General features: G+C 36.8%; 4 protein-coding genes across 4 annotated transcripts; 2 read left to right on the top strand and 2 right to left on the bottom strand.

The window, feature by feature from the left end:
- Positions 1 to 1,040: 1,040 nt before the first annotated feature.
- On the top strand, positions 1,041 to 2,773 carry LOC120008829 (the record flags this gene model as incomplete). The annotated part of the gene is made up of 2 exons (XM_038859190.1): positions 1,041 to 1,284; positions 2,331 to 2,773. Coding segments are annotated over 2 exons (432 nt in total), but the record flags the coding sequence as incomplete, so codon positions are not given.
- LOC120009466 (defensin-like protein 1) lies at positions 1,278 to 2,114 on the bottom strand. The gene is made up of 2 exons (XM_038860082.1): positions 2,036 to 2,114; positions 1,278 to 1,942 (listed from the first exon to the last, which is right to left on the bottom strand). The coding sequence occupies exons 1-2, from the start codon at positions 2,112 to 2,114 to the stop codon at positions 1,773 to 1,775; spliced, it is 249 nt and encodes an 82-aa protein (XP_038716010.1). The 3' UTR covers positions 1,278 to 1,772.
- Positions 2,774 to 8,076: 5,303 nt separating the features above from the next.
- LOC120008830 lies at positions 8,077 to 8,955 on the top strand. Its single transcript, XM_038859191.1, has 2 exons — positions 8,077 to 8,692; positions 8,861 to 8,955. The coding sequence occupies exons 1-2, from the start codon at positions 8,077 to 8,079 to the stop codon at positions 8,953 to 8,955; spliced, it is 711 nt and encodes a 236-aa protein (XP_038715119.1).
- Positions 8,956 to 17,310: 8,355 nt separating this feature from the next.
- LOC120009141 (jasmonate O-methyltransferase) lies at positions 17,311 to 19,709 on the bottom strand. The gene is made up of 4 exons (XM_038859601.1): positions 19,543 to 19,709; positions 19,026 to 19,433; positions 18,473 to 18,742; positions 17,311 to 18,022 (listed from the first exon to the last, which is right to left on the bottom strand). Exons 1-4 carry the CDS (start codon positions 19,615 to 19,617, stop codon positions 17,615 to 17,617), a joined length of 1,161 nt encoding a protein of 386 aa, XP_038715529.1. The 5' UTR covers positions 19,618 to 19,709; the 3' UTR covers positions 17,311 to 17,614.
- Positions 19,710 to 21,183: the final 1,474 nt, after the last annotated feature.

Raw genomic sequence — 21,183 nt, forward strand, 5'->3', positions numbered from 1 at the left:
CACGTTGGTTGTGTGAGATTAAATCTTTACTTATATACCACTTAATTGGGTTACACCATTCAATGTTTGATAAAATCTTGACACTCTTTGACACTTGTGAAATGGGTTATATCGGATCTAATAATTGGACAAGTAGAGCTTGTGGCCAAATGGATTGAGTATTTGCTATGATATCATGTTATACAAATTCAACACAAACACTATAAATCAATATTGTCTGTTTTGGATTAAACTTCGCATGACTTTATTTTTCTTGTGTCGTCGCTATTGAAGGTTAGACCAAAAAACGTGTTGAATAAGTGAGAATAAACTAGACATTTGCGTGTATGCCACTTAATTGGGTTATTTTGAGAAGTCAAGAGAAGAAAAGCAATGAAATCCGTGAATGGCGTGGGGGAAGGTGGGGGGTTCACATAATATGTGGACAATAGTCACAATACTATGAATTGACAGTAGTGCACTTGTTCCTATCATCCCCACCACTAACAACCAACGATGCTGTATGAAGAAAAATATCACACTAGATTGTGCATTTGAAAAAATTTGGAAATATCCAATACGTACTCGCAATCATGAAAAGATGGTTCCCGAAATCTAACGTGGCCGTGTCCTACTGGCCTAATTGACCTAAATCCCTATTGGTCGAATAAAATTCAAGAATCTAACGTTTTGAGCCTCTTAAACCTTTTGATCATTATTAAATTTTTGACTCCTTTATAGGTTGAGCGTATATTAAGATTTAACCTTCTAGAACTTGCTCATATAAAAAAATCCATCCCAAAAAGCGGTTGGCAAATTTCCAAACCTAATTTTTCACATATATGGGCCGAGAGTTATTGCTCTCAAGATGTGGGCCTATCATCCTCTAGGGTCTTTAACAGATTAACCCATTCGGCCCATAAGAGTACTTGGGGTTGCAGAGCCTATGTACTATCAGGCCCATAAAGGTCAGTACAATACATACAAACAGAGCCCATTAGCCCAACAAACAGAAGACGCTAACTCTTCCAAATACATTTCTCCAGATATAATACGTATAAACTTCAATTCCGCAAAAGGAGTATGTGGTGGACGTATGGTTTGGAAACCACCCCTTCTACCTCGGAAGTCGCTCTGCCCTGCTCGTCGATGCCGACCAGGTCGAGAAGTTCAGAAAGAGATTCGCTGGCCTCCTTCAGATAATGGAAATTCCCGTCCTCGTCCTCCCCTCCAAAATACATTTCCATATCGCGCAAAGGCTCTCGTCAGAAGAAGAAGTATCTGGAAAAAAGAAGAAGCTAGAAAGTACGGTTCTTCTGACCAATTCTTCCTCTCTCTTTTTTCTTCCTTATGATGCCTGATATGCGGTTGATTTGGATAATGCATATCATGTGTTTGTAAATATGTCTGTTCATCCTGTGAGTTTCAACCATGTATGTGGAAGGATCAAGGATTTATCATGTACTAGGAAGAATTTCCCACTCAGTCTTCAACTTGTTAGTTGGATTTATGATGTTGAATGATTTGATTTCCATGATTAGTAGTCTTTCCTTTTATACTAAGGACATCTTGATTATGTTAGAGGAGATTAGAGCTGTGGTTACATATACAAAATAGTGGAGGAACACGGACATTACTGACATGGAGAACATTAGTGTTACATGTAAATGCCATTCTGGATTATTTAGAAGGTAGATACTAGTCACACAGTGGTAGCAATCTTATTTTTCTTACATAAGGTTTTCGATATTAAACTCAGTGGTCCAGCTATGGCTATTGTGTTTAGAGCTTGATCAACAAAAGTAACAGAAACATGCAAATCCAGGGAACTGTGCATGACAAGCTCCATGTAACGCATGCTCCCAGTCCTTGCACTGTCGGTCACAGTTGCCAGTGTTTAAACAAGGCCCTGACCATGTTGTGCTTCGTTTCTCGCAGTTTCCAGCTTCTGTTGTTGGCATTTCTGCAAGCACGAGAGTGTGTAAAAAGAAAAAACTAGATATGCAAGGCCATGATTAGTGAAAAGCAAAATAACAAGATAATGATTGGTGCTTACCAGCAGAAATCAGCAGAAGGAGAAAGAGGGAGAGGAAGAAAATAGCATAAGAAGAGGAAGAACCGAGTAGTTTCGCCATGTCTGTCTATTTTCTCTAGAAAATTGTAATTGGGGATGGTCTTAGTTTGCTAAGTTTCTGCTATTTAAAGATAGATGCATCAGATCAGGATGATTGCTATTAATCCATTTCTTGTTGAGTTCATCGCTTAGCTCTAGGAAAAGACAAGAATCATGCATGTTCGAGCATTCTTAGGAAATGATGGAACATATATATGTACTATAAACTTTGCTGCAGATGTTGTAATTCAAAGACTCTCTTTTGATGCTATTTTGATGCTATTAATTATCAAACAAAGATGGCGCCTAGTAGAAGTCGCTGAAGGTCAAGATCTAGACAATACACACCGGGAACTACAATGCGAGGCCGGCCCCTGGGCAAAGCCACCAAAGCAAGGGCTTTGGGTCCCTAGACGGAAAGGATAATGCTTGAGACCCCCAAAAAGTGACCCCCATTTAATGTGGAGTGTTGGATGTGAAGTGGGCCCTGCATGTGTGTTTTTAATCAATGGTTATTTTGATACTAGATAGATTTGGGGGTCTCTAGCATTGTCCAAACGGAAATTAGATCATAAGATTTCATCCTCATATTAATATGTGGATTTCTTTTGATTACTTTTTTGTTGATATATATATTGGCAACTGATCTAAAAAAAATTTGGGGGTCGCAAACCCCTACCCCCTTCCTACAAATTATTTGCATTGACACTAACCAACAGCTCTAGTAATTATACACAGATGACGCACCCTCCTGGGTTAAGATAATTTGGGAGTGCTACGCTGAGGGCAAAATTGTTGGAAGAGTTTCTACCATGTATATGGAAGGATTTATCATGAACTAGGAATTTCCCACTCAGTCTTCAACTTGTTAGTTGGATTTTTCTTGATCTACTGTGATTACAAGTCTTTACTAAGGACATATTGATTATGTCAGAGGAGATTAGAGCCATGGTTTTTGAGGAGGGTGGATTAGGATGCCACTTGATTCATATTTTTTTTTATGTCTCCACAGATTGTCATTTGTTAAGTTCATTTGGATGTATATTCAACTCTAATTGTACAACATGTTCTTCTCTTGATTTCTGCTTAATTTGCACTGTCTACATTCTGCTTCTGTTTGATTATTATGACGCTCATAAGACTCATTCGATCCACATAATGAAGAGATTGTACGTATTTTCTGCTTGATTATTAATGCCTTATGAAGGTTGAGTAAACTTGGAATACGAAGGGGAAAGAAATTACATGTACCAAATAGTGGAGGAACACGGACATTACTGACATGGAGGACATTATTGTACATATAAAGGCCATCCTGGATTATTTAGAAGGTAGATACTAGTCACACAGTGGTAGCAATATTATTTTTGTTATATAATGTTTACGATATTATTCTCGGTGGTCCAGCCATGGCTATTGTGTTTAGAGCTTGATCAACAAAAGTAACAGAAACATGCACTTCCAGGGAACTGTGCATGACAAGCTCCATGTAACGCATGCTCCCAGTCCTTGCACTGTCGGTCACAGTTGCCAGTGTTTAGACAAGGCCCTGACCATGTTGTGCTTCGTTTCTCGCAGTTTCCAGCTTCTGTTGTTGGCATTTCTGCAAGCACGAGAGTGTGTAAAAAGAAAAAACTAGATATGCAAGGCCATGATTAGTGAAAAGCAAAATAACAAGATAATGATTGGTGCTTACCAGCAGAAATCAGCAGAAGGAGAAAGAGGGAGAGGAAGAAAATAGCATAAGAAGGTGAAGAACCGAGTAGTTTCGCCATGTCTGTCTATTTTCTCGGTCTTAGTTTGCTAAGTTTCTGCTATTTATAGATAGATGCATCAGATCAGGATGATTGCTATTAATCCATTTCTTGTTGATTTCATCACTTAGCTTCATCTGGGAAAAGACAAGAATCTTGTTTGAGCATTCTTAATTAGGAAATGATGGAACATATGTCCTATAACTTGACTCATCTACTTAGCTTTATCTGGGAAAAGTCAAGAATCATGTTTGAGCGTTCTTAGGAAATGATGGAACATATGTCCTATATACTTGGCTGCATATGTTGTAATTCAAAGATTATCTCTTTTGGTGCTACTAAGGGCCGAAGCCCATGGGACAAATTCCAACTTACTTGGCGTAGGAAAAGGGTTTGTTAGTTGTTAAGGAGTGGGCTGGGAATTATAAACCAAGCATGGTTGGGATTACCAACCGATCCAACCAATGTGGGACTATTGTTAACACTTCCTATACTTGTGGGCTGGCCGTTGAGTTATGTCAAGATCCAACAATTGGAGTAGAGGTCATGTCCAACTCGATCGAATTGCTTCGACACCATGTTCTAAATCCACACCCTCATACACACCAACAATATTGTTGGCTTTGGGTTGTCCAGTTTCCAATGATACATCGGGCCCGTACGGCTTTATTTCTCCTTAGCCTAACTACTAAGGACCAAAACCCATGAGACAAAGCCCAACTCACTCTGACTAGGAAAAGGCTTTGTTAGTTGTTAAGGGGTGAGTTTGGATTTATAAACCACACATGGTTGGGATTACCAACCGGTGTGATACTATTGTTAACACTTTCCCACTCAGTCTTCCACTTGTTAGTTGGGTTTTCTTGATCCACTATGATTATAAGTCTTCACTAAGGGCATATTGATTATGTCAAGAGGAGATTAGAGCTATGGTTTTTGAGGAGGGTGGATTAGGATGCCACTTGATTCATATTTTTTGAAGTTTCCACATATTGTCATTTGCTAAGCTTAATATCCTACTCTAATTGTACAACATGTTCTTCTCTTGATGTCTGCTTTGCACTGTCTACATTCTGATACTATCTGATTATTATTATGCGCACAAGTCTCCTTCTTTCCACATAACGAAGAGACTGTATTTTCTGCTTGATTATGCCTTAATTTTGAAGGAAGAGGAAAGAAGTTGCAGCGGTAATAGAACTTTTAGATGGTTACATATACCAAGTAGTTGAGGAACACAGACATTACTGACATGGAGGACATTACTGCAACATATAATGGCCATCCTGGATTATTTAGAAGGTAGATGCTAGTCACACAGTGGTAGGCTGGTAGCGTTATTAATTTATTATTCTTCTCACATAAGGTTTTTCGACATTGAACTCGGTGGTCTCCAGCCATGTCTATTGTGTTTTAGAGCTTGATCAACATCTAAAGTAACAGAAACATGCAAATCCAGGGAGGTCTGCATGACAGGCTCCATGTCGGTCACAGTTGCCGGAGTTTCCACAAAACCGTGAGTCCGTGACCGTGTTTTGCTTCGTTTCCCGCAGATTCTAGCTAGCTTCTGCTGTTGGCATTTCTGCAAGCACGAGAGTGCGTTAGAAGTAAAATACTAGTAAAAGGCAAAATAACAAGATAATGATTGGTGCTTACCAGCAGAAATCAGCAGAAGGAGAAAGAGGGAGAGGAAGAAGATAGCATAAGAAGATGGCGCCTTGAAGAAGTTGCAGGAAGGTCAGGATCTAGAAAATACACAGCAGAAACTACAAATAGGTTTCAGCAACTTAATGGGCCTGGTGAGTTTGTATGGCTGAAAAGGGGGCCACGGCCTAGGAAGCTTCTCTACAAACCTAACCAACCATGCAAAGGGCCCAATATCTTCCAACTCAATACCCACGTGACAGTCACATGATCAGACCTATAAATACCTGAGGTCCCGCGGGATCCAACTTTGGAGGTGCCTGAGTACCTGACACTTTCTCTCTAAGCTCTGCTCATTCTCTCACTACAAATTCCTCATCCACATTACTGATTTGATCATCGAAACTTCCCCAACTAGTACCACACCAACATCAAGTTTCACGATATGCTCTCTGGAATCTCCGCAGGGTTGTTGGTGGACACGTACAAATTACAATACTACACTAGTGATTTGGAGATATAGAACTGTACATATCTGCCTTTTCACAATTTTTTTTTTTTGTTTTGATAAATTATTTTCATATTGTCATCTCAACCTGTGAATCACAGCAAGAAGGCAAACACAACAGAACAGTATCTTTTACTGGATATTTCCCATAATTCACGAAAAAGAAATAAAAAATTAAGAAAGATATACAAGTGGCCTTCTCATTAACATAATAAAATAAAAAAGCAGGGGGAAAGTGGTTCTTATCCATTAATTGTGACCTTTTATCCACCCACCTGTTCTCAGTATCTTTGATGTCAGTCTCTCTTTCACTTATGTATGCAAGAATGTGAAAATGTGGACTGTAATCTTGCTTGGTAATTAAGTCAAGACAATGATTCTGAATCTTTGATATTTGACCACCTAATATGTTTGGTTTTGCCATTTGTGTCGTTTACCTTTTCTTATTATTATAATGTTAATTAGGCATAAAGTGTGTGTAAATTATTGGTAATATTATATATATGTGTAGGGGGGCGGTGGGAGGGTTAACTAAGCCTCCCATTTTCTTGATTATTTGGTAGAGTTTATGATTTAGCTTATCAACTTTTGTGCCACCATATTCACACATCAAGTCAAAGCTTTTAAGTTCAAATAGATAATGACCATTTACTGTGGGTTTTCAATCATTCATGGCATCAATAAGTTGGAAATCTTAATTAGAAATTAAGGAAACACATTTGGATTGTCCAATCCAATTATTTGAGTGGATTGAGTGGCAAAAGCTAGCATTTGAAATTAATTTAGTATGAGCAGAATCCTTGGTTACATTGATATATACATTCTAGCATTTCCCATTTTCTGTGACCCAATTGATTGTTATCTTTCTCTACTAAACAAGCTATAATTTTAGCATCCCTTTGGATATTCGATATGAATTTAAACTCGGTCTATTAAGTACATGCACAGAAATTTCTATCGTTAGAAGTTGGGCCAAAACCTAACACGTAGATAGAAGGTATTGTCCTAGTGATCTTGCTGTTAAGGTAACAACTTACAACCCAAAAAGGTACCAATTTCCAACAACACCATTAGTAAAAGCTGCAATAGGAATGAAGTTGAATTATGTGGATGTGGCAATTGGCTGCACAAAAGGTGCTGTCATTTCGTAGCAAGAAAACCAGAACCAGAATTAACTGTCTTTTGAATGGTTAGTTGAGTTTTCACGTGATTTCCCCCACTCTACTTCCCATATGGCCCTTTTTGATCAAACAACAATTTTTCATGGGCTTCATCATCTCCTACAATATTGTCTTTCTCTGGTTTTCCCTCTTTTTGGGAGCTCATGAGGTCCCCATGCATGCAAATTATTTTTTCTAACTTTTCAACCAAATTTCAAACATTTTTTTCCCCTCATTATCACCTCATTATCAAGTGTCAGATTTCACACTCCCATACAATTCTAGACCCTTATACAACCAATTATATTGTCCGTTTTGGAGTTCCGATTCCTATGAATACATCGGATTACACTCACGGATTTGTTCCTCATGGGCCCAATGACTGAGCATTGACCCAAGTCACTTAAACCCATGAAAAGGCCTAATGATTGTATAAAGATGGATTTGTCCTTATAAACAAATAATACTCCATAGTCCACGCATGTTACGGATGTGGGATAAGACCAAGCTCAACCTAACATGGCCAGGGAGAGTATAGCTAAGCATCAATCAATGACGCTTGTAATATTTAACATTTTCTCATCAAGAACGTACAAATAGTTAAATTGGTGAATGACCTCAAGTTTAGGTATAAGTTTGAAAAGTAGATTTAATTTTTGTTCATAATTTTGAAATATTATATTTTTTATTCAAAATTTTGTATTTTATATGTCTGCCCGTGCTGTGAACAAAAGAAAGAATGAACAATGGTGATCAGCTCTCTTTATAAGCACATCAGATCTCTACCATTCACAGTTCCCATTATTCTCCATTCAAAGAAAAAACAATTACCAAACAGAGCCTTCATCTATTCACATACATATAAACCCCAACTCCTCTGCACCCTCTGTTCAGTTGTTTTTGATGGAGACCAAAAGAATGGATTTTGACAGTGTTCGGGCAGAGAAGGAGGACGCTAACAAACAGAGGAAGCTCAAAACCTTTGTAAGCATGGCAGCTCTGTTTTCGCTTCTGGTTCTCATCTTCTCGTGTTCTTCTCCACATGCCGGCGAGCTTTTCAGAACACTCAAATCGGTTCTCTATCAGCGTCAATACGTTTTTCTGCTGATGAACGTTCTGGTCCTCGCTATATACTTCTCTAATCACAAGAATGCTGACGTCGCACGGCCCGATCTCTACGACGAGTACGTCTCCAAATCCACCGCCGCAGCGGAGATGAAATCCGCGGTCTTGAATCGCAACTCCGGTTCTCCTGTGAAGAAAATTGGAAATACAACCAGGGCCCTTGATGTCTTTGCAGAGCGCTCTGCTCCAGCGACAGGGCGGCGTTACAGGAGGAGTCAATCGGAGAGCTTTGAGAGGCGTACGGTGGAGCTGCAGAGAGAGCTGAGGAGATCGGAGACGGAGAATGGGAGGCGGTCAATGGAGGAGATGAGTAGTGAGGAGTTCAGGAATATAGTGGAGAGTTTCATTGCTAAGAAAAAGAAGGATTTGAGAGAGGAAGATATTAAAATCACAGACTCGCACCCCCACAGTCAGTCTGGTGTTCCTGAGCCTTGACAATCGACGATGATGATCAGCTACCGTACATATTAGATCAATCAACTAATATTATTTCTAGTTAAGCCGCTACAATAACGTAAAGTCAAAGTTTTGTTCCGGTGCAGTCTGTTATTTTCACCGTTTGATCAAATGAAATCAGATGATCGGACGGCGAAAGGATTGACTGCTCTGAAACAAAAAATTGAGTTCACATACCCAAGTAAAAGAGAACTTTTTGGGATGGATGTGCAGTAATCATTTATATTTTGAGGAATTATGAATAGAGAGGGAACTTTCTGTGAATTTCCAGTTATGATTTCATCTGTATGTTCACTTGAAATTGTGTGAAATTAATTTCCAGTTATGATTAATTGCTTGGCACTGAAGCAATCCAACTTTGTTTTCATAATCGGACTGCGAGACCCACACATAGAAATTCCGCATCTGACGACATAATAAGTTAGATAAAAACCCAGCACGTGGATAAAAGTAGATGTGACAAAAAAATGTCGCATTGGACAACAATATGTGTTTACGAAATATTTATATGTCCGGACCCGAATCCGGATTGGATTTTGGACGTACTTAATTGTCAAACTCAAATAAGTAAATCGAACAAAAACCTAATTCGGGTTAGGGTTCAAACAAGTAAACCAGATAAAATTTATGTGTTTGGATTCAAACCTGATTTTAGATTGGACAAAAAATTTATATTTGACATCGAATTTCAAACATATAATTAATTCTGTCTAAACTTGGTTTAATCTGGATCGGATAAATTCGATCATTTTGTCACCCTTTGACAGAAGAGTATTACTTCCAGTGAAAATTAAACTCAGGACTTTCTGAATCTATACAGTTTGGATTTAGAAAGATTCATCACTTATGTAATCACCCAAGTGATTTTGTTTTAAAAACTTTCAAGTCTTCATCCACTCCTAAATGTAGAGGACATAAAGTTTCCCTAATTATAAAATCCCACCATTATTTGTTAACCATTTAGAAGATTTTTGTTGAAGAAACCACTATATATTCAAAATATAACAACTGCAAAGCAAAAGACCACTAGATTGCATTGAGTTGGTTCCAAATAAAAGAAACCCTAAACAAATATAAAGGCCTTCAATTGGGCAGTGTCAAAATCTTAAAACGTATTATAGGTGGTCTTAGACAATAAATTTAATGGCATGTTCCCCCCCTGAAATTGCAACAAAATTAAAAAAAGAAAAAAGACTTGGCCCCTACATTTGTATTAAATTCCCACCATGCCCAACTCTCCATGATTTTTTCTAATTACATATTCATCTATTTTGTTCTCATCAATCATGCTCTTATATCCTTGTCGGAAGTACTGAATTAATCAACTGATTTGGTGTCAATGGCCGTAGCCACAGGACTTTTATTTTATTAAAAGTTCAAAACTTTTGCTACTTTGAAAAGGACTTTGGGATTGAAATACTAGGTGAAGTAGATATTTGAATTGATAGGAGACCTCCCCTCCCTTTTATTATTAATTTAAGCTTTTGTTTAAATGTAAATTTATCCAACTGTCTGGCACTATTTATTAAAATATAAATTCATTACAAAATTTAGTACTCCTTCCTTCCTTCCTTCCTTCCCTTCCATTATTCCTGGCAAAAAGATGAACAAGAGAAGTTGACCCACCCAACCATGGTGGAGCTGTTAATGGGCCATAGTTGACAATCCAGTGGGCCCTGGTTAGGCTCATATATCCATTTCAGTGTCCTATATATTCTAGGTATGGAATGACTTGTCACTTGTCTTGAAAATCTAGTCTCTGTCTATGGGTTTACCATTTTACCCAACTTACACCCAAAAGATAGTGGCCAAGAGATCCCATATCATAAAATTAAAAAAAACAAAAAAACTAGTATTTTGAAAGGGAAATTGTATTGATATCAAATAGCAGTACATTATAGCGATGGTGGGATTATCCCCCATAAGATGATTGTGGTTGCAGAATCAAAGCTTAAGGATGCTAAGCCATCCCGCTAGGCGTTTGATGTCTCGGGGAGTATAGACGATTTCACAATCCATTGGATTAGTTTTAGACAATCTATCTTGGAAGATAAATCCGTAAGGGGTAAGTGAAGGAGTCTCTTGATGGAGAGTCTAAACAATGACCAATGGATCACCCTCGAGTATAGAATGTGTAAGGCAAAGATCGATCAATGATCTGTTCTACCCCGAACAAGAAAGCATAGGCCTCCGCCATGGTAGAGCCACCAACCGCTGGGATCAATACTAGTCTTGACTTAGTGAGCTTCAAAAATTTTTCTACATTCTTATTCAGTTGTATCAATGTGTAGTAAAAAAAAGAAATTTGATACTTACTTGATGTCATATTCGGAGGTTTCCCTCAAACTGTATAATTGGTGTTCGGACGGGTATGGTATTGGACTATTCATGATGCCAAACAAAAAAAGGCAAGGACCCATTTGAAGTTTATCAAAGCTTATTGGTGCCTAATAATTCTTCATTCATGGGCGGATAATGTATATATATAGAACCTCACCAAACATAATTATTGTTTGGTTCTAATGCATTTTGGTGTGGGTGGGGAGACATGCATGGTCTTTGAGGAGGACGGGTTGGCTATGGAATTGGTTTTACAATCAAGACAAAGCAAAACTTCTTATAAAGAATGATGAAATGGGGACAAGACTTGAGTACACTGTACATAAAATGTACAAACAACCCAACACCACACCAGAAATTGGGTTTGTATTTCCATTTTCATTTTTTTAAAATAGTAGATTGTAGGTATTCGAATTTACAATTAACGAATATCGGATGCTGGCCATCAACAATCTGTGAAATGAACAAACGGTGATAGTCGAAATTTTGGACACTATTGGAGTATCGGTCAAATAAACTCTGATGATCAAGTCAATCGATGGTCCATGTGACAAAAAGAAAGAGATCAATATAAATCGATGTTATTAATGAAAATGCAATGTTTTAGGCCTAGAAGAGGATTCATACTTTTTTCTTAGGGGATTCCAAAAGAAGAAAAAGTGGGGAGGGAAGTCCATCCTTCAGTGAAGGGTTTCGTTTATATAGCACACCCAAAAGGATATGTTGTCCCTCGAGATTTTATCATTTATGGGATACAAGTAAAAATAGTCGTTAGAAGTGAGATGTTGTTGCCAGACACGTGTCAAGAGGTCAAGATAAAAGTTGATGTGATGGGTGAAAGGAATCGAACAACGATCAAGCAGCGGAATAATAAAAATTTTCGATTCCTAATCCGAGGATCTGTTTAAAATCAACATTCGATTATGGGTTTAGAATAGTTACCCTTGTAGCGCGCCTTTCGTACTGTCGAAGCATACAACGAACACGAACTTTCTGATCATGTCTCTACGGAATCCACACGAACAATGCAATCTTCATGTACGTCTCACGTCCACGAACGAAACTCACGAGCCCTCCGGTTGCTAGACCGAAACGAACTCGTAGTCTTCAAATCCGATTCAACACCTTGAATCAGTATAGTGAGCAAAATAGGAGAACACCTTTCGAAAGACTCTCGGCCTCTTCTTGGAAGAACTCACGTATAACTTATATGTTTTCACAAAACATATAATCACACTACCCTCTTTTTCTTTGTTGAATATATATATATATATATATATATATATATATATAATAATAATAATAATAATAATAATTGAAAACGGAATCCTCACTTCAATTCTATCTCTTTGTTAACATATATATATATATATGCACGCTCAAAACAAATGTGATTTATCTATATATACGTATATATATATATACATATATATATATATATATATATAAAGAAAATGAGATAAAATAGAATTCCAAAATTGTTTGAGTCCTACTCAAATACTTCTCTTGGTTTCTAGAAATTTATTAATACCAAAGTCAAAATATCCTTGTCCAATTAGGACCGAAAAATGCTCACATTAATATGAAATTCATCTCATGAATTTTACGTTCCGTATTGCTTATCATTCTTAATGTGCGACCCTGTAGATTCCCGTACTGTTGGCAGTAAATATAAAATCCTATTTTAGAATTACAAGCAGCGAGCGATGTCTAGCAACATATCACTACTACCCAAATTACGAGAAAGTCAATGCTTTGACTCAACCTTTACCGCGACTAATGTTACCATGTTATAAATTCCTTTTATCCTCGATATCTTGATTGAACACGAGACATGGATATGTCACCCTCGTATAGCTCAATCAATGTTTCCTGATTCCCGAATAAGCTAACCGAAACAAATGACATTGATATCATTATATCAACTCATTTGAGCATGACCATGCATTTATCAGCTCTATTCAATCAAGAGGCCTTAGATATCAATCCCGTGATATGAGAAGGACAAATTCCATCTTGATCACTCACATCCCTCTACATAATTTATTGTACACCCGATCACCACCTTTATAGTCACCTCGTTAAGGGTGACATTTGACAGTGTCAAAATGAACAATTTCTTATGTTGGGAACAATGGTGATCTCAGGTCGAAGGACTACAAAACACCATCATCACTATGAAATTATTTATGACATCCATAACACGATCCATGTAATGATTTCATGGTGGGTCGGTCCAGTACATAAATTCTCCAATTTATGTACCTACGTGTTGACTTAATATCATATATTAATCAAACACATATTAGCCTCAACGTATTATTGTCGTCCCTATTTACAATAATACTTGACTAAGGATATTTAAGAATATACATTATATTCTAGGGACATTATTATAATAATTCATACTACACATATATAAATAATTACAATAACAAAAAATAACTTTTATTAATAACATATTTATGATAATAGAATGTGCTAAAGAATCATCATATGATTGACTTTAGTGCACACTTTCCAACAATGGGAGGTTGAGGTCAAAGCCAGAGTGATGAGAAGCCGAGGTCAATATGCATGACATGATGTAACAAGGGCTTGATTCTAACAATCGTACGATTGATACCAGTCAATGGGCGATAGAGTGCTGAAATGGGCTGAGATGATTTCTGACCACTGTATAAATAATCAACAACGTTTGTAACGCTAACAACCAATTTATTGATCGATTGATTATCAATCCTGCCTATCAAAAAAAAAAAAATTATCAATCCTATCCACCCGAATAAGCTCCAATTTTGTTTCAATATATCAATATCCTTAATGGGCTCTGACCAAGTTTGGAATCCTAACTATCAGTGGCCTTACTTCCATAGCCCATCAAGCCTTTGGAGTTTGGAGCTCATGGGGGCCCAGAATACTGCATAAAATGGGCTTTGACGACAGGCCTTAGTTGGAGAATCTAAAGCTGATTTAGACGAGTGGGCCTACCATTAATCTTTAGGTAATCGTCAACTTCGTGGAAGAATATAAGCCGTTGATGTTTGATGGAGATTCCTTAGCATATTCAAATTACAATATTTGACATATCAAAATTAGCGAACAAGAAAACAAGCACGTTGAATATATGTGCAGTCTGCGGCTTATCAACAAAAAAAAAGAAGGAACAAAGCACTGCGTAGAAACAAAGGCAGGGATATGCTTGAGGCATTAATAGAGAAGAAGCATTTTGGGTTGAGTCGTGCAAATATTATTTGACAGAATATATGGTGTATTATCTTCATCATCATCATGTTCATGGCATAATTAGTGTTCTTTATGGCACTTGCAATGGTATTTTTCTTTTTGCTGAATCAACAAAATGCATTGGGATATATATTTTGTTGATATAGCTGGGCCAACAAAATATATTGGTATAATAGTATAAATTAACTAGTTTAATTTTTTATGTAATAAAGGTGAAACCTAATATTAATTTTTGTGTAAATTAATGTATGTGTGCGTGTTGTCATGCTCACATCCATGCCACAACAAAATGAGGCAAAACATATTGGCATTGTTGGAGCATGTAAATTTTTAATGGCCCATTAAAATATCATTTTTTGGAACTCATGCCCTCAATAAATAGCGACCATTGTGGTTGCTCTCGCTCTTTAGTATGAGTTTTTGATACAAGAGATCAAGATGATATACAAATTAATTAGTGACACGCGTACGGTTGAGGGAGCAAATTAGTCTTGGAATCCGGGCCTAAAAAGGAAATAGTGGGGTTGTAATTACTTTAGTGGTAATTAACTGTAAGAGAAATTTTATTTACACCACATAAATTATTAAGTTTACACAACGTATTTTAACCCTATAAATTTATCTCCATATTTCATAAGTTTACAATAAATATTTAATCGATAACCTAAACTATTCTTCATTTATAAAATTATGATTAATAAAGTATTAAGTTTACACACCCACTAATATATTATCAACCACCAAACTCACTTATCAAATCGACATTCATGCCCGATTTGAATTGCCCTCGTCCACAATAATTTTGAACCACATAACACTTGAGTACTTGACCGACAAACAGACGTCCACCAGCTACAGAACATCTCGTGTCCGACCACAGCACCATGCAGCTGTCAACGTCCAAGTAAAAGCCATATTTGTCTATTAACCATTATTTGTCTTAAAGCCATTGAATCCAATCAAAACTTACTCAGCTAAGAGCATTCACAATGGTGTTATATTTAACATTGTTAACAATACTTTTTGGATAAATATAGTGTTATACTCTCACAATGGATATAATGGAGTGTATTTCAAGTATTTGAAATGCTACCTTTTTGATAAATATAGCGCTACATGCACACAATGGGTGAAAAATGACACTTGAAAATTTAGTTGTGGAAAAATGATACTTGAGAGTTAGAGTATATATATAGCTGATGAATAGTGAAGAGAGATGATGAAAATGAAGAGAAAAGTGATGAAAAGGAAGAAAGAGAAGATTAAAAGAAAGAGAGAGGTGATGAAAAGGAAGAGAGAGAAGAGGAAAAGGAAGAGAGAGATGATGAAAAGGAAGAGAGAGAAAATAGAGAAAATGAATATAGAGTGTTGAAATTTATGGAGTGTTGATGAATGGTGTTTATTATGGGATCCACTCATCCAATTAAATTGTGCCACATAGGAGAGAGGAGAAGAGAGATAACGATTTTGAAGTGTTGTATTATATTATACTACTGTGGATGCTCTAACTGTGCATCTTTGTGCAGAGAAACTAGTACTGTTAGTGGAATTTAATCTTGGGACTAGAATCTGAACGAGGAGAGGTATAGATACCATGCTCTGTATCCAAGGGCTTGGACAACATATATGTTTTTGTCTCTTCACTAACACACTTGGAATTTGTAACAGATCCGTAAGTTTGTACATTTAGAAGTGCTAGTTGTCGTAGTAATTGGGATGAGGTGTGTGGATAACATTCAAAGTGTATGTGGAGTCTATCACATACACTCTAATTTTCATTCTCAAATAAATGTGTTAGGACGGATATCTTTTTTGTTGTACATTTTGTAAATATTCTTGCCAAAGCAGGTGAACCTGAACCGGAACTTATAATTGTTTGCCTATCAAAAAAAAAAAAATTGTTTGCCATCAAATTTCACCTTTTATTCACCACAATTATACACGTACGATCATCTTTATGTTATATATATATATTTGAAGATTTTCTGCTCTCTGACTGTAATGCAATGGAGATGATAACTAAAAGCCTGCACGTAATTTCCATAAGTTTTGTAAATGTTCAGAATTATGTAATGTAATGGAGATGTAAAATTTTATTTTTATAAAGAATTCGTGTGTGGTCTTATAAGTTTCTAATGCAATGCGCAAATACGTATTTAATATTTATTTCTAACAAAGAATATATTTGTCATTCCAAATAGGGATATATATATATGTAAATAAAAAAATTGTGTAAAGTGTAAACTTAGTAGATTCTCTGGTGTAAATAAAATTTCTCTAGTTGTAATTACCCCCAAATCCCCAAATTTTTTTTTAAAATTAGATTTAGGACTTAGAAGTTATGATTTAGTGTTTATGGTTTAAGATTTAGGGATTAGAGTTTATGATTTAAGGTTTAGAGTTTAAGATTTAGAATTTTAGTGTAGAGTTTAGGATTTAAGATTTTTTTCCAAAATTACCTATATTCTAACATTATAATAACTAAAATACTCAATAACACAAAGAACTAAAAAAATAAAATTTGGGGGTAATTCCAGCTAAAATAATGACAACCCCAGTCCCCTACAAAGACTCTAATTTCGTAATTGGTGTTTTTTCCTTGGACCTAGCACTCTTGAAAGCGTCTTTACACGAGATCAGGATAAATCATTGCCATTTTATCAGGGGATATGACTGCAAAGTGTTTGTACGAGATTTTGAATGTAGAACCTATGGATGTAGATGACATTTCAAGAACCAACTCGGCCAACTGTTTGGGGTTGCAATAGTATCATTCCTAATGAAATAGGTATAATACATATGGAATTACAGCCACAAATTTCAATGAAAATTCTAGAAGTTCCCAAACTTTCTATTAATTGTACTTTGCATGGTTTACTTAAAAGAAATTAAGTCTAGAAGAGCATATTTGTGTTACAAATGTAAACTTAATTCATCACACACACACACACAGATATATATATATATATATATTATTTTTTTTTAAGAAACCAGAAATTTTATTTCATAAGGAGGAGAAAAATAGCCCTTCTCCGTTGGCTCACAATAGGGGGACTAAACCTAATCCATGGACAAAAAGAACAAGAAAACAAGCACCAAGAAGGAAAAGAACAAACCATAACAATAGCAAACCAAAAGGGCAGACAATAGCCCAAAGATAGAACATTAGCAGTTAATCTGTCTCATGGCAGGGACCCCTATCGAGTCAATGTGTATCATACCTTTAACTTGAGCTGGAAGGTCGTTGTACCTGTAGAAGTAGCTAGATTGCTTACCACACATATATATATTATATATTACAATGGGTGATCATATCGTTGGGCTTCTTAATTAGGGAAATGGCCAAATTGATGTACTTGGTTGAGGCCTTTGAAAAGTGATCGTCAACCAACACCGCAAACCTCCTAAACAGATCGTCCATAATCTCACCTCCAAAATGTGCTTCGAGCATCGACTCCACAACTGCTCTGATGGTCTTGGCGACTCGATCTCCCATTGTTATTGTACAAAATGTGGTCTCATCTCCTCCTCCTCCAATATCATTGTCGACTACTCCTCCATCCCAATCAACTTCAAAGGCTTCAAGACGGTCAACAAAGAATGAACCTTCTCGTTGTATTTCCAATTCCAACTCTTCAGGACAAGGAGCATAGTATGGGGTGTTGAAGGAATCTAACTTTTCTTCTTCCACTAGACCCTGCAAACGCAACAGTAAGATCCATGTCATGCATGTCGTTTGCGCCTTTTCATATACAGTTATAATAGGGATCCCCACGGCTGATATTCCAGTTAACCTAGCAGATGAGTTGTATACGCACAAGGATTGTATGTGCATCATGTGGGACATGTAAAATCTAGGAATTCACTTTGATCTTGTGCATATAACTCAGGAGATGGGATAAGTGGGATACCCAATTGCTATGACATTTATCATTTCGGTTTCACATATATCGTAATCTAAGGATTCCAGTATTTTTTATCCCAACTATCCCAAATGCTGAGATGAATGTCTATGATTCCTGAGAAATCGTGGGTCCCACATATCCCACATGATCTATATGAAATAATGTGCATTCATTTCAGCATTTGGGATAACTGAGACAAAAAAAAAGAATGAGATTTGTAAGATTGTTGCATTGTAATCTACCTCTGAAACCATGGACATTAGTGCACGTGACAGGAGTTCCCAATGATGGCAACTCTCTTCTGTAGTTGGATCAATGGTTCTCCTGCCCATGAAAGATAAAGCCATGCGACCTCCTTGTACTGTTTCCTCTGCACGTGATCTTAAAAACAGTGAGAAGTCTTTCTGGAATTGTGAAGAGTACTCATCCAGCACACACTGTGGACTGCTCTTTGATATGTACATCTTTCCTTTGTTCTTAGCACCTTCACTAGTCATTAATCCCGCTGGCACCTGCAAAAATTTTCCATCAAAATTCTCTTCATGTACCAAAACGTCTATACATTTTTGTTCAAGCCGAAAAACAACTTAAATATATTGTTCGCTTTAGGTCATGGGTCCGCACGAATTTATTCTTAATGGCCGTACTTAGGCCCAAAAAATACATATTCAATGCGAGAAAAACCGAGCTTTATTTATAAGCTACTTGACTGGACTATGTCAGATTGATGTGGGATTTGAGTTTTGACAGCTTGGCATGAGCCAACTCAGGAATTCCATAGAGTACTGTTCTTACCTGGGAGAGCCAGTGGAGACTGGAAGAGGAGTGCAAAAAGTGAAGGCTCTTGGAAGGGAACAATCTACCATAGAAAGAACCTGCAATACCGGATACAAAGCACGGTCCAAACCCGGAACCCTTGTCGAGGTTCAGTTTGTTGTAAAATGCTGGTAGTGATGCAAAAATAGAGTTGAAGTCATTGGTAGGAAGATCGTTCAAGGACACCCTGAATTCCGGGGCCGGCCGGCCAAGATTCCGGCATTTGGCACAAACAATGTCTAGTATTTCGGAGATAACTAACAAGGTATTGGGTCCAGAGGAGCAACCCAGGTCTGCAATTCCCATGCTTTCCGGTATGTAATTTGTGCTCAACATCTCTACTAGCGCTTCCTCCATCACTGGCTTTGCAATTGATAGTATCTTGCCCTACAAAAACACAGTAATTAAAAAGTATTAAACTGATTATTTGAAGGATTAGGGAATTAATAAGTGAATTAATACACATATATATATATATGTATGTATGTATGTATACCTGAACTTTGGAGTTTTGGGCATAACTAGTTTCACCATTTCCTTTGTTCATGTGAAGTACTTGCATGACTTCCATGTCTTTTAACACTCTTGCTTAGTCTCTTGTATCCAAAACGTCTTTGTTACATAAAGCAAATTAAGAATGTCTTGGAGCCTATACACACACACGCACACACACACATATATATATAGGAGTGGTGCAGAGAACGTGTTGCACATGTATAAATGAAGTAACTGGCAAACTACATATAGCTTTTCACAAGAATAATAATTGTACGAGATTGTCATGCATGTGGTCGGCAATGGTGTGGATAGAAGAACAAGAATATGTTTATAAAGTCAAATATGTTGTTTTTCTAAAGAATTTTTTGTATCCGAATTATATGAAGACAATAATGTGGTGAATCATGGGTGATAGTTTAGTTGGTGAACCTATTTGGGGTAAACTCTTATGGATTCGGAAGGTCACGAGTTTGATTCCCACTGAAAGGCGGAAGCAATATTCTTATAGCCACCCGTTGGGATTTAACCCAACTTCTCCTGTCATCAGATGTGAAACTTCTGTGTGGGAGGGCCTGACAGCCTGAGTTTAGGCCCATATCGAATGTCCAAAGAGCCAACTTATATGTTGTCATTCTCGGTTAAAGAAAAAGAGAGTATCTATAGATTATTTGAATTATTTGGTTTTATAACATGTGAACCATAATTAATGAATATCAACCGTGCAAGTTTGAGACTCATTGTTAAACTAATGGAACAAGCATGCTTAAGTTTATTATTGGTTCCAAGATTTTTGTATCTAATCGTGTTAAAATATCATAGTATATGTTTATATATATGAGTCAAAATAAGACATGTTTAAGTGATTAAAAGCTTATTTAGGTAATATATGACAAATTCAAAAAAAAATTGTGGAATCTCAATTGTCAACCACACATATCATCGTCACATTTATTGGGGCTTAATCTTATTGGCCAACTCCAATAATTCTCCACTTGTTTCAATTCGTCAGGCACCGACTAAAAGTTGGGGCAGAAAACTCTGAAATTCCCTGCCGACTATAAGGTCTAATGGTTGTTAAAATGTTAGGGTACATCAGTACGTTGCACATTTTTCTTTTCAAATTTGAAAGTGATAACAACTCGGCAAACGTGCGTTTGTTGACATTTCACTAAGCCCAAACTTGGGTCGGGCTAAGCACCCGCAAATCTGTGTGACATGTTAATTGGGTCAAGGCTCAAAGTGAAGTACTTGAAAATGGATGCGACAATTTAGAATCGAACTCTCGACAAATAAAAAGTTATGTCCATACACCAAAACTCATACAATATGTATTTGGGTTTGATAAAAATTACTGAAATGAATCTTTCTACGTGGAGATATCAGTTTAACTCTTCATATTAATACCCTACGACTTATTGATGATATCAAAGTAGTTGAACGGTTACTTGAGTTAGAAAATAGTACCTTCCTTCTTCATCATTCCTCACAAAATAGTACCTTGCTTGCCTTAAAATGAATCTCAAAAATACTGGCTTTTTTTTTTAAAGCAAGAGACGAGTACTCTTCAATCTAGATCTGGTGTGCTCCGGACCTCTCCTCCTCCTCCCCCAATTTGGTTTAATACTTGATTGCATTAAAA

The sequence above is a fragment of the Tripterygium wilfordii genome, chromosome 11, assembly GCF_013401445.1.
Source record: "Tripterygium wilfordii isolate XIE 37 chromosome 11, ASM1340144v1, whole genome shotgun sequence".
Classification (NCBI taxonomy): domain Eukaryota; kingdom Viridiplantae; phylum Streptophyta; class Magnoliopsida; order Celastrales; family Celastraceae; genus Tripterygium; species Tripterygium wilfordii.

Bases quoted from the DNA above. Each gene is read 5' to 3' on its own strand.
- LOC120009466 (XM_038860082.1), bottom strand. From the start codon at position 2,114: ATGGCGAAACTACTCGGTTCTTCCTCTTCTTATGCTATTTTCTTCCTC. The intron at 1,943-2,035 runs GTAAGCACCAAT...TCGTGCTTGCAG, and splicing joins CCTTCTGCTGATTTCTGCTG to AAATGCCAACAACAGAAGCT.
- LOC120008830 (XM_038859191.1), top strand. From the start codon at position 8,077: ATGGATTTTGACAGTGTTCGGGCAGAGAAGGAGGACGCTAACAAACAG. The intron at 8,693-8,860 runs GTCAGTCTGGTG...AAATGAAATCAG, and splicing joins CACAGACTCGCACCCCCACA to ATGATCGGACGGCGAAAGGA.
- LOC120009141 (XM_038859601.1), bottom strand. From the start codon at position 19,617: ATGGAAGTCATGCAAGTACTTCACATGAACAAAGGAAATGGTGAAACT. The intron at 19,434-19,542 runs GTATACATACAT...GTGTTTTTGTAG, and splicing joins CCCAAAACTCCAAAGTTCAG to GGCAAGATACTATCAATTGC. The intron at 18,023-18,472 runs GTAGATTACAAT...TTGCGTTTGCAG, and splicing joins TAATGTCCATGGTTTCAGAG to GGTCTAGTGGAAGAAGAAAA.